This window comes from Canis lupus, chromosome 18 (assembly GCF_048164855.1).
Source record: "Canis lupus baileyi chromosome 18, mCanLup2.hap1, whole genome shotgun sequence".
Classification (NCBI taxonomy): Eukaryota; Metazoa; Chordata; class Mammalia; order Carnivora; family Canidae; genus Canis; species Canis lupus.
The window spans coordinates 29,879,185-29,893,441 of NC_132855.1; the positions used below are offsets into that span (position 1 = coordinate 29,879,185).

A 14,257-nucleotide genomic window follows, 5' to 3' on the forward strand; every position below is an offset into this window, starting at 1 on the left:
AAACTCCTTGAAAACCAGACAGTGCCTGTCTGGTCTGTACAGACTGACTCCTTAGACCGGTCAAGTAGAAAGGGTGAGTTGTAAGGGGTTAAACACCACAGCATCAGAGAAGCCAGAGAAGAATGGCATTCCCAGTACCAGAGTCACACTGTGTAAGATGCCATAAAGACAGATGTAACTTGAACATTATTTTTCATGAACAAGAGATAAAAGTCCTTTTGATGCCCTAAGCAAAACATTATGCAGCCAAGAACATGCAAATGTTGACGGTGGAAAAAAAATATAATTAAGGGCTTGTTTTGTAGAAGGGGAGGAAAAGAATGGGAACTCCAGAGGAACAGATGACGAGAAGCCAGAGGAGGAAATGGTGACTGCACAGAAGGAACTCACTGGCAAGCATGGGACACTACCCCCTAACACTTGGGGTCCAGCCAAAAGATAATTCTCCTTCCCCCTTGACAGAAAAAGTTTTCTTTCTGTTGATGAGAACAGGAGAAGCCAAAATGCCACAAGTTGTTTAGTGTCCCGTAACTGGCTTTCAAAACCAACTGAGGCCATTCCCGGGATGGCTCTACAACGTCCTTGAATGCTGCCCCGGTGGAGAAGCAGACTTTGATGGTTTGAAAATGATGAATGTGAGGCATTGGAAAATGAAAGTTAGTAACCAGGTAAAAATCTAGGCTATGCTAAGAATTCATGCAGAGCATTCGGTTTTGAATCGGAGAGACAACATAAAAAAACTTGTGTTTGTACAAAGCCCTTCGTTTCAGTTCTGTTTTCCCAAGAGATTTGCCAAGGAAGAGGAAAGTAAGAGAAGGAAGACAGTATGTCATGGCCGAAGATACTTCAACAGTGAGCAATCATGCATCAGATCAAGATAATCCTGTGCAGTTTGGGAATCTTACAAAGTAGTGATGGCATGCGAGGATTAATCATTCTTTTGTAGGTTGAAAAGGACCTGATAAAATGTCCATCCAGAGGAATACAAAATTCCCCAACAAGAAAATGGCAAGAACACTGATTAAAGTTTGGGGAAACAGGACATTTTACTCCCAAGTTCCTTTTTTATCTGAAACATTATACGTACTTTGTATTTCACTTGAGGACAGTCTAGCAAAAAATACTAATAAAATCCTAGTGAAAATATGCTATAACTTCCTTGAGTTTCCGTTTGGCAGGTCAAACCTCCCTTGAAGCGGGAACTATATAATTAGGGTCTAAAATTTACACTGTGTTGGTGAATCACAAGCGTGACACTACAGAGTTAGTCATGCTGGCCCTTATACTGACAGAGAAACAGGCTTACTTCTGATGCTCAAATATGCCTGCAAGTTACCTAACCATATTTCTTTCTCTGGAAACCTCCGTAACTGGTTAATAGAACATTTTCCCTACTGTTAATTAAGTGATGAAAACAAAATCTACATCCTTTTTTGTTTTGTTTTACATCCTTTTTTGAATGTCACTTAAGTGTAGTAAATGAAGAACAATCATGGGTTTTCTAACTATTCACATACCTGTATAATTTACATATTTATATTTACATACAAACATATATATTTCAACATTTGAAGGTATACTAGATTAGTTGCTAACACTTATTATAAATCCAAGAGTGACTCAAAACTGCCAAGACAGATGAAAAATCTCAGGGAGAACCCAGGGTATATGCTCACTCTGGATGCCTGCAGTTGTTCATTTTTTTCTCTCCTATTTTCACTAATTTTAATCCAATTTCTCTACAAAATTTATAGGGAGGCTAGTTCTGTTATTAAATATTTCATTTAGCTAAACATAATAATGGCTCAGGGGAGAAATTTCCATTGTTTCAAATTCCCACAAGCCACACTAGAAAACATAATTTCTTTGAAGTCGTATCATAAACAAGATGTGTATATTTCATAAAGAAAGAGTCTGAATGGATTTCTAAATGTGTCCTATCATAATGTTTAATTTTGATGTTAAGCAATAGAAAATACATTTTTTTTTACTAGCTTGGCACGGAAGAGCATTAGCAGCTTTGCTAGCAAACAGATTTAAACTGAAGACAGAACCTCAGAAGACAGCCTATGAAAATGACCTTGAAATATCCTCACTAGATTTTTTTTTTTTGCCTCAGCTCTACAAAATTGCCAACCATTTATCTGAAGTCAGATTTATCATAATAGCAAAAGAAAAGCCAAAACATGATAAATCATCAGGAGGCAATTCACCATTGTGAAGTGTAGAAAATGAGGTTGACTCCATTTTTTTTTTTTCCAGCCAGCAGTTTGGCACAAAATAGCTCAAGTGCCACTTAAATCCCCAACAGACTTGAGTTATATAAATCCAGATCAACTGACAAATAATATATATTTCTGGGTAGCTCTCTCAGAGTATTCCAGCACAGCAAGACACAGGCACAATCTTGCCCACCAAATGACAAACCATCTCAGAATCAGAGAAAACCTTTCCAGTTCAAAACTAAAGACTGACTCTAAGGCCAGTTTACTTGTTGAATCAAGTCTGCTGTTGTGCAATCCTTGGGCCCTCTCTTGGCTTTTAAGCTCAGTTACCGTGAATCAGCGTCGCACGAATAAAGCTGCTCTAAAGCTGTTCGAGCTGGAGATCCAGGTCTGAGATTAACACGTTCCCCCAGTGGGCAGGCAAAGGCGAACCTTTCTGCACCTCACAGTTGGGCATATGTTAGATATTATCACATTACCAGGCTCAACAATACCCTAACTATAATTAGCTTTCTGAACTACATCATTCCTTGCTGATGAAGTCCTTTTGAAATATCCATATCATTTTTTTCCCCATGACAGCTTTAAACAGTGAGATAATAAAGGCGCGTTGACTGTAATGCCTTGTATTGATACCAGCATCTGGATTTCAACCGGGAAATGTGGTGGGGACACAGTTTGTAAGACCAAGATGAGGAATTAGCAGAGGGAGATGGTTCAGACCATCATGTGTATTACCTTATAGGGATGAGACAGGAATGAAAAAAAAAGGAAAAGGGGAAATCACAAGACATACTGTGCCAAATGACCACCTTTTGGCTACTTCACGGTTTTTTAATGTTCATTTTTTAGTAGGAATGTGAATTCCCAGCAAGCAGCACTTAAGAGTTAAATGTAGCCTCCACTGCTATCCAGTGACTCTCTGGTGAACTCCTCTACTCCAAATGACTGATTGCATTGAGACTTCCTTACCTTTTGCCAGGTTAGACTTGCTACTTATGCAGACATAGTATTTACGCAAGAGAGCATAAGCTGCAGGGGCTACCTCAATGTTGGAAATGCCAAAGTCATATAACATGGGTTATCGATTCAACAATTTAGCACTTGCTGTCCATTATATGCGGTTATGCTTCATAATCAGCAATGAGGCCTACAGAGGGATATCCAATCATCATTCATCTTTCTATATGATACTTTCTTAAATGTTTCAGTTATTGTCCTCAGTGTTAGTCAACATAATAATTTCATATTACGTTTCCCTTTAAAAAAAAGTTTCCTTATTAAGTTATGGCTCAACTATTTTTTTCTAAGCCCAAAAGGACTTCTATATAATTATGCAAAACTGATGAAAAATGTAAAACTATTCTTTACACAGAGAGGATGGTAAGATGAACATAACAGAAAAAGAAACCACTCATACAAATAGAAATGTTACTGGTCACCAAACGGGGCCTCTTACTACTTTTCCCACAATAAAAGACACTTGAAAATATCCTGAGTTTTAAAGATATTTAGGTAGTCAATTTAATTTGACTTCTTAAGTCCTTAAGAGTAAAAACTCATCAATATCTCCTTCCTGCATTTACTTTTCTCCTAAGCTTTACCATCTTTGTTCTCAACATTTTCTTAAGAGCAACAGAGACAGCAAAACTCAGATACAAATGCTGAGATCAAAAATGAGTAGATTTTATTATCTATTATCTTCATAGCTTCATAGGAGAGTGAGGAAACCTGACCAGATAGAATCATCCTCCTTTAGTAGATAGACACCAAGTTCAGACAAGTTAAATGACCTGTCCAAAATCAAACACAAATAACTGGCTGTTCAGAGGCTTGAACACAGAATTTCAGATTCTACATCCAGAGCTCAAAAGAAGGTAAGTAGGGAGGTTCAGTGGAAACAAGGATAATTCTAATCCTTCCCCAATCTCATAACTTGGTCAGAACTTAACTCACTCTCAAAAAGCCCCATACACACGCAAATACACAGCACAACCTACCCCTTTTCCGAGTTTTGAACCGCTGGCCTGTTAGCACTGGCTTCTGATGCTTATTCATAAAATTTCTAAAAAAAAAAAAAAAAAACAACAAAGAAAATAAAGATTATGTATTTCAAATAAGCAGTTCACATAAAAATTGTATGGATAATAAGCATACATTCAACCTCAGCTATCCTGAATACACTTTTTTAAAGCAAGGTGTGATTGTTAACTGTTGAACTAGCCAAACTTTTAAAATTGAATAACATCTAGTGTTGACAAGAGTCAGAGGGAAAGCAACCACAGACATAAAATTTGGCATAGGGAATAAACTCCATGCTGTACTTGGGGGAAAGCATTTGGCAAATGTAAACATTTACATGTACATAACCTGAGTTCAGCAATTCTTTTACAAGAAGTTTACTATTTCACCCACACAGATATGCGTATTTATGCCCATTTGCACTCGTGTGTAAAGGGATTTAGTTGCAGGATTATTGAATAAAAATGTGCAAAGCTAAATGCCCATAAACAGTGGTTTGGTTAAATAAGTTGTAAGAAGCCATCAAATGGAAAGTTATGAAGCTTTACAGAGGAATGAGTTAGGGTCTAAATGCAATGCTACATTTCTTGCCCTGGTTGTCTCTCTGATCATGTTTCAGACATCTGTGTCTCTCCTACCACTCACTGTGCTCCAGCCATCCTGCTGTCTTCTTCAGTTTGCCAGACAAGGCTGCCTCTCCTCTGGGCCTTCCCCAGCCATTCCCATGGCTCACTATCTGCCCTCATTTGAGTGCTTCCTTTTTCAGAGGTCTTCCCTGGTCCCTCCACTACTGGTGCCCCTTGTCAAACACTCTCTCTCTCCTTATCTAGCTTTATTTATCTTCACAGCCCTTAGTAGCATTTCACTGTGCTACTGCCATTCACTATGAGCTGTTTGCCTATGGTCCATTTCTCCCACTAGAGTGTAACCTCCATCTGAGCAGGGACTTTGTAGGTTTTACTCAAAACAGTATGTTTGGCACCTAAAACAACACCAAGTGAAGAGTTCACATTTGGCAAATAATTGTCAAATAAGCTGTTGCACAGACATAGAAAGATGTTCAAGGCATACTGTCAATGGAAAAAAGCAAGCTGAATAAAAGTGTGGAGTGTAATTTTTTGGTTAAAGAGGGAATATACATAATATTTGCTTTTCTCTACAAGGAAAATTCAAGGATGACTAACTTATCTTCAAAAAAAAGTTTAAACAAACAAACAAAAATCCTGCCCCATAAGACCTCTTACAAATTAAGAATAACCTTGTGACCTTAATATTATAATTTGAAAATATATCCAGATTGCCAAAATTATGAAGACGATGTAATTAAGAAAATGTCAAGCAAATTATTTAATTGCCTTTCAAAGTTCTTTTTAAATTGTGATTTGAAAATGTCTAGATTTTTTAATTAAGTCACTATTAAACAATCAAGAAAATGTACTGTGTTTAAGCAAACTAATTATGTCTCAAAGTTTAAAAAGATCCTTAAGAACATGTAAAAATTATTCAATTTATATGCCAAAACTTTTCTACACCATGAAAGAAAATCTATCCTCATACAGAAAGTAATCTGTTTATCACTTGAACTTTAATCATAATTTTAAAAGCGAAATTGTTTAAAAAATAAAGTAACAAACACAAAAAGTAATTTCTTTTATGGTTTAAGGAAAGAGAAGTTTTATTAATCCTATAGTGAACTTAATATATCATGCTATGAGACATAAAGATGCTGACTAAGCCCAAATCCATGCCCTCAATGTGCACAGGGTCTGGCAGAGACAAAATCCACAAACATTTACAATAGAATAGCATTACAGATCTAGAACAAAGAGTAGAGAAAGTGATCCTCTGGGGGGGAGGCAGCACAGCGGGGTGGGGTGGTGTAGCAGCTACATACTGAAATAGTTATAAACGCAATAAATGTCATCAATGAAATCTCATTTTATTTGCTGGAGGTTGGAAATACAGCTGCATTATTTACATTCACTACAATACACAGAAATTTCCTTGTTGGCATTTTTAGTAGATTCATTTTAGATTAGCAAAGATTTCATTGGGGTACTTATAATGAATGTGTGTGTTTCTTGTTTCTACACCTCCCAAACACTACAAATATCATAAAATATTTTCTTGGGCTAGCAAAGAAAAAATATCTATTAAAGAGTTTAGATCTCATACTGCGATATAACAAAAATATACTCCAAGTAGCCTGAAGCTTTTCTAGCAAGTGAACATGCTGCAAAGTTACTGTTTGCTAAAGATGTCTCTACTTTGGAACAAAAAAAAAAAAAAAAAAGAACTGCGAGCCTTTTCTAAAAGTTTTATTTACAGTCCAGAATATAAACTCACAGAATTCTCTAACTCTACCTTGGCATTTTGTTGCTGTTTTTCTGATGAAGAATTACCACAAAACAGCCTATGACAGAATTACTCTGTTTCAAAAATCTTTAGCTCCATTTACACTTTCTTCAGTTCTAAATACAAGTTTGTTTCTTCATGGTTTAGTTTTGTGACCTTATTTCTCACAGCCTCCTATACTACATGTGGAAAACAAAATAATAACGTGTAAACAAAAAAGCATACAAAGATTTTGACGTGTACAGCAGTACAATTTAAAACAAACACAAACAGAAACTCACCTACTGGTATTGAAAGATTAAATGAAGATATTCTGTTCACCAAAAGTCTGTATTGCTCAGCTGTTACTATTTAGAGCAGAAGCTTGGCTTGTCTCTAAATTTAGCAGTTCGTGCTACATTATAATCTGCTTCAGTGAGGGTCAGGCTTTATAAGGCACTCACTGAAGCTCTGGTGGAAGAGAAGCAGGGGCACTCTGAATAAGAAACTGTGCTAGCTTAAACCTGGGAAAGTAACGAAGAATAACAAAGACAGTTCTATGAGGCCAAAAGCTTATTTTTATTAGGTCACATTATAATTTACAACTTGAAAACAACTAACTAAAAATACATATACACATACGTATATATGCACTATTTTATTCATTTATTATTTATTTATTAATAAAGATTTTATTTATTCATGAGAGGCACAGAGAGAGAGGGAGAGACAGAGACACAGGCAGAGGGAGAAGCAGGCTCCATGCAGGGAGCCTGATGTGGGACTCGATCCCGGGTCTCCAGGATTAGGCCCTGAGCCAAAGGCGGCGCTAAACTGCTGAGCCACCCGGGCTGCCCTACCAATATGCACTTTTTAAATCAGAGTTTAACAGAATCCTCAGAGGCAAAATTTATTTGGCGTACAACATATGTGTATATATACACACACATTCAAAAACTATAAGCCAAACATACAAACAAAAGTTCATGTCCTCCCCAAATGGAAAAGCTCCATTTGGGGGGGACATGGTTTAAAATAGTATTACAAGAAAACTGTATGTAAAATGGTTAAAAGATGAATGGATTTAAATATTTCATGTTACCTAAGAGACTAAATTTCTTGGATACTCCACAAAAGATGATAAAATATTAAAAAGATTCAATCCTTCAAAAATTCAAAATTAAGTACCTTATTAATAAGCATTTTTTTAATAAACTCCTAAATTGAAAGGCCCAATTGAAAGATTTTTTAAAGTTTAACATATTAGAAAATAAATTTTCACCCATCTCCCCTCTGTTAATATCCTAGCTGCCCTGGGTCCTTTGTAGATTCTATATCCCTTACTCCCAAACTGACTCTGGGCCCATGTGCGACAATGGACCAGCAGCTCAAATGGATTGGCCTCTTTGGCAACTGTGTACTAATTCTGCAGTTGCCCAGCGCACTTTGAGTAGATTGACATTGTGTGTTGCCTTGCCTGGTATTTTTCTTCTTTAATTCCCTTCGTTTTGGAAAGAATCTGATCTACCAGAGAAGGACTAACTTTCTTGTTTCTAGAAGGAGATGACTGTTCTTTGGGTCTGGATCATCTTTGAACTATGATAATCTGCCTTATATCATATGTTATACTGCTAATATATACATATAACTATGTGATTCAAAGAACTTCAACATTATGAATATGATATGCTACATAAAGTGAGGTAGCAATCTTCTTCTATAAGGGAGAAAAGAGAATAGTTTAGGTCCTGTGAGCCGCATGGTGTGGCTCTGCTATTAGAGCCTGGAAGCAGCCATAGACAACATGTAAACCAGTTATTCCAATAAAACTTTATTTACAAAATAAGTGGTGGATCAGACTGGTCTTTCAGGTTGTGGTCTGCCATACCTGCTTTCTAAAGCAGTGTATCCAACAGAATTGTCTGTGATGGTGGAAATGTTCTGTATCTATATTGTCTAAAATGGAAGTTACTAGATGCATATAGTCCTTGAGCCCTGAAATGTGGCTAGTGTATCTGAGGAATTTAAATTTATTTAATTTTCATTAATTAAAATGAAAATAGCCAATACGACTAGTGGTTATGTTGGTCAATCCAGTTTTTAAGAATTCATTATGGGCCAACACACTTCAATTCTATAACAGAGGTGAAAGTATAAAGAACAGAAAGATTTTCATTAATTAAAAAAAAAAATTAAGTAGTTCTGAGGAACATTTTGCTCAAATTTCAAAACCAGGTGGCTATCGTGAGAAAGAAAAAAATAAACTTCAAAGTGAAAGTCTCTGTGTGTAGTAAATAACCATGGGAGGAGGAGGGGGAGGAGGAAGAGGAGGAGGAGGAGGAAGAAGAAGAAGAAGAAGAAGAAGAAGAAGAAGAAGAAGACGACGACGACGACAACAGCGGAGGCGGCAGCGGAGGAGGAGACGACGACTTTCAATTCTAAGATAATAAAAGTTATAGGGCAACAATATCATCTCCAAAATATAAGGTGTTTCACAAAGATAGTAATACTAGCACACAAAACTAGTAATATAACTGAGCCACTTCACTGCAACATTCTCAGGAAGTACTTTGTGTTTAGGAACACAAAACCATCTTTTATTCTATATTCCAAATGAGCAAAATAATGTAGCATTTAATAAAAAGAACTAAAAATTGCCCATAGTTATAAACTATTCTCTTTTCCATTAAAGCTAAAACACTAAGAACATACATCAAATCCTTCACAGAAACAAAGTTGTAATGTCCAGGAGTCATTTGGGTTGGTAACAATGATCTCAAGAGAAGCAAAAATAATTAAGTTGCACTCAGAAAGTGTAAATTATAATATTCTAAAGCAATAGACCAGATAAATGCTTACAATAACACTGCACTTTGTTGCCTAGAATAACACTATCTTGTATAATGTCCTTATCATGATTCTGTACCAAACAGCCTCTCTATAATCAAAATCACCTAGCCTCTACAAAATGCTTCTTTGTATCTCCAAGCAAATTCTATGTGGGTTTTAGTTCTTATGATAATTGGAAAAAAAATAACAACAATGAAATTTAAAATAGTAGCCTACCTATAAAAGAAAAATGTTTCTAAATAAAATCAGATATTCTCTTTTTTAGTACAAAAATACTACTGTTATATTCATATCCCCTTTACTCTCATCTTTTTTTTTTTTTTTTAAAGATTTTATTTATTTATTCATGAGAGACACACAGAGAGGCAGAGACACAGGCAGAGGGAGAAGCAGGCTCCAAGCAGGGTGCCCGATGTGGGACTCGATCCGGGGACTCCAGGATCACATCCTGGGCCAAAGGCAGGTGTCAAACCACTGAGCCACCCAGGGATCCCTCTCTTATCCTTTTTTTTTTTAATTAAAGATTTTTTATTTATTTATTCATAGAGACAGAGAGAGAGAGAGAGAGAGAGAGAGAGGCAGAGACATAGGCAGAGGGAGAAGCAGGCTCCATACTGGGAGCCCGATGTGGGACTCAATCCAGGGTCTCCAGGATCACGCCCTAGGCTGCAGGCAGCGCTAAACCGCTGCGCCACCGGGGCTGCCCTCCATTTAAAAAAAAAAAAAAAAAAAAAGATTTTTTTACTCATGAGACACAGAGAGAGAGAGGCAGAGAGATAGGCAGAGAGAGCTCTCTGTGAAGAGCTTGATATGGGACTGGATCCCAGGACCCCAAGATCACAACCTGAGTGAGCCAAAGGTAGATGCTCAACCACTGAGCCATACCCAGGTATCCTTTTATTCTCTTATCCTTAATGGTATAAAAGAAGAAAAATAATCTTTCTTAAAGAGTATCACATTTAATAGTTCACTCCTCAAAAATTTACAACTATGTATTTCCAGAGGGACATAAATGGTGGAAACTAGACTGTGCTAAGCAACCACCTTACAAGGAAAGAATGGCCAATGCCCAAAGGAATCATGTTGTGAAAAAAAGAGAACTAAGAGCTGTTTATCTAAATCTTTTAAGATATAAAGGCATCATGGTCAAATTTTCATTATCACATTTCACAATTTTATACCTTAAATTTATTAGTATACCTACCTTATTTCTGAATGCTGATATTTTGCTTTCCTTTTAGCAAAAACAGAAATATTCTAAAAATTGCATTTGAAGCATAACATATAACCTTTTCATTGAAATAAATTAAGATAATGTGTAAGCTCATTTATTTTTTTCTAGTGAAGTTAATTTAGAATACTTTCAAGAATTGGAAATAAAATCCTAAAATACTTTCATCCTATCAATCCATGCCCTCTGCTTACTTTGACTTTTAAAAAGTATCCTGGGGGGCATGCAAATTCCCTTTTCTGGGCTTCCACTTGCCCTAGATGCAATCTCTCCTAGGTCCTTCCCTTCTCTTAATAACTGACCAAGCATCTCCATTCGGCTTTACAGATGGGCTAATCTTGCTGATGTGATTATTAAGTCTCTCAAATCCTGTTAAGGTGGAAACAGGCAAACACACACACCAGACATTGCAGCACATTTTGGCTTTTAGAAAACCCACCCCTCAAGTAAAATGTTTCAAAGTATTTTAGCAGCAAAATGCCCTCAAGCCTCTGTTCTTGGTAAGTGAAGACACTTGGAACTTTTGTCTACCAGATAACAGCATTGTGATGACTGTATACCTACAAGATTTCAAACCATAAATTCTGAGAGCTTAGAGGAAATAGTGGTATAAAACCAGGAAATGCCCAAAAATTGGGCAGTTGTGGTTTAAATATGTATTAATTTGTATTTTGGGGTGCTTATGTGTTAAGCATTGTTCTAGGGCAGGGGTCTCATCCTGGGGTAATTCTATCCCCTCAAGGAACAGGTGGCAATGTGTGTAGGCATTTATTTTGTCATGCTGGGGATGTAGGGATGCTACTGATGTCTCCTAGGTAGATGCTATGGATGCTGTTAAGTAATGGACAATGCACAGGAGAGTTCCCCCAAAACAAAGGGTTCTCTGGTCCAAAATTTTAATTGTGCTAAGGTTAAAAAATCCTACACTAAAAAGGAAAAATACTATTTGCAAAACCAGAGATTTGTTCACACTATTTAAAAACTATCCACATATATCGAAACATACCAGAGCAACAACCAGGCGGATATTTCCTCGAATCACTTATTTGTTTGCCAAACAGTGATGTTAATTTTAGAGAAAACACATTTATCACTGAGTAGCTTGTCATAGCTAAAATCAAAAGTGCAATTAGTATACAAAATAAATTATTCCCACAGTCTTTAATACTAATAGCTGTCTTTCCACATGGATAATTTTATATCCTCTGATGATCAGGGGAAAGATGGAGTATAAATAACAATATGGGATTGAAGAGGGAGGCAGAAAAGGAGGAGGCCAAGTAAATAAATGTTTCCTACTTTTGGATATCACAGTAATGAGAATAGAAAGACAACGAAGATTGAAAACTACAATTGTTTAATTTTTCAAACTTGGAGAAAACGATACGTTAGGTAAAAACAGCAAGAATACCCTGAAAAACAGTCAAACAAAAAACAGAAACAAAACAAAAACAATGCAACAAATTCTCTCTCTCTCTCTCTATATATATATAATTTATTATGTGATCTAAGCTACATAAAACACACTAGCACTCAATAGTGGTCAACATGAGCACTAAGTTTAAAGGGCATTTTATTCCTGTTACATTAATTGTCTATATTTTCTATAATATAAGGATATATATTTTTTTAATTTAAAAAGTTATATATGTTTAAACAGAAACTCTTTAACCTCTTTTGAAATTTAAACCAATCCCTAAAGGGTCACAAGTAATAATATTATCTGTGCATAAAAAGAAATATGACACAAGATCCAAGTATCATTTCCTACTAAAAGAAGTAAAGATCTTTTGGATAAATGGCTGATTCCAAGGCTAGAGATGTCTTATATCAAAAAAACAGTGAATTGCTTTTAACAAAAAAAGATAAATGGCTGATTCCAAGGCTAGAGATGTCTTATATCAAAAAAACAGTGAATTGCTTTTAACAAAAAAAGATAAAAACAGATCAAACTACATAGAAATCATCCTGAGGATAATTGAGATAATGTGGCCATCAAAATAATGGAAAACGGCCTGGACAATAATTCAGTGAATAAAGGAAGAATCTATATGTCTATACTCATTTATTTTATTTTTTTAAAGATTTTACTTATTTATTCATGATATATGTGTATATATATATATATATATATATATATATATAGAGAGAGAGAGAGAGAGAGAGAGAGGGAGAGAGAAAGAGAGGCAGAGACACAGGCAGAGGGAGAAGCAGGTTCCATGCAGGGAGCCTGACATGGGACTCGATCCCAGGACTCTAGGATCATGCCCTGGGCCAAAGGCAGGCACTGAACCGCTGAGCCACCCAGGGATCCCCTATACTCATTTATTTCAGAGAAAGAAAAATACATCAGGGCACAAGGGAAAGGAGGGTAAATGGGCAGAAATGAAAGTTTCTTTTCAGTAGAATGCCAACTGATACAGAGAGAAGGAAACACGGAGTAGAAAATCATCATTTTGCAATCATTGTACCAAAAATGGATCCTTGCTAGAATCATCCATGTATACTAAAAGTGCCCTGACATGTGTGCAGGCATGCTTGATGATCAACAGGATATTCAGAGAGCCTCCAGTATCTTTGCATAAATTACAGAAAGAAAAATGGTAACTCCACAGTGGAGAAACAAGATAACACCTTAACCAAGAGACAACAGACATCACGTGGCTCTGGATGTTTGCAGTTAGAACAGAATATTATTTATGTTGCATTCCAAACAAAAATGAATGAATGATCTGAATCTAATGATGAGAAAACAAATGCATATCTATGGACATTCTTCAAAACAACTGTGTTCTTAAAAAATGTCAGTGTCTTAAAAAAACAAAAACAAAATAAAAATCAAAGAACTGTAGCAAATAAAAGGAGAATGAAAAGGACGTTACTAAATGCAGCATACAATCCTTGAGTGTATGTGCTGTGAGGTAATCATACATGTTACATATATACAATTTTCATATTTTTATGACATTACTAGGACAATTGATGGAGTATAGACTATGGTGATAAGTATGATATCTATGTTAAATTCACAGGATTTTATTATTGCACTGTGGCTCTATCAAAAGTATGCTCTAATAATAGGGGGCAAAGGGCATGCAACCCACTCTCAAATGGTTCAGAAAAAAAGTGAACATATACATACAGAACCAAGGAGCAAAGGCAAACATCCATTTGAAGTCCTATGTACTTTCTGAATGAGGATGGGCAAGGAGAACAATTCAGGGGGCTGAAAAAGCCAGGAACTTAAATAACATGAGGATTTTCTATTTTCTGGGACTGATTAGAAATAAAGCTTGCCATAACGAGACTTACTATATCTCCCCAGATACTTCAGAATATGGTCAGCTGTGAAGTAAGAATTAAATAACCCTGCTGTACTGATTGCACAGTTTAGAAAAAAAAAAAAAAAAAAAAAAAGGCAAGCAAAGCAAAAGTCAAATCTTGATTTGAAGATGCCTATAATATACTACTCTGGTTAGCATATTTCCTTGTATTTGACTATCTGAAGATACAAGAAAACACTCCCCTCAAATATCCTTACTGTAACATCAGAATGGGGATTCTTTATACTGTTGTATACACAGACTACACAAGA

General features: G+C 36.1%; 1 protein-coding gene across 3 annotated transcripts in view; it reads right to left on the reverse strand.

Annotated features, from left to right (window-relative positions):
• Window positions 1-14,257, reverse strand: part of BZW2 (basic leucine zipper and W2 domains 2) — a 62,921-nt gene that overhangs the window by 34,885 nt on the left and 13,779 nt on the right. Inside the window, exons 1-2 of one of the 3 annotated variants that reach the window (XM_072783900.1) lie at window positions 6,884-6,976; window positions 4,226-4,290 (exon numbers count right to left, since the gene is read on the reverse strand). The exons of 1 other annotated variant lie outside the window; for it this stretch is intronic. In XM_072783900.1, coding sequence (XP_072640001.1) covers window positions 4,226-4,283 — 58 coding nt within the window. In that variant the 5' untranslated portion in view covers window positions 4,284-4,290; window positions 6,884-6,976. Of the gene's footprint in view, window positions 1-4,225; window positions 4,291-6,883; window positions 6,977-14,257 lie in introns of those variants that run through there. One more of the 3 variants, XM_072783901.1, reaches the window with a different exon arrangement.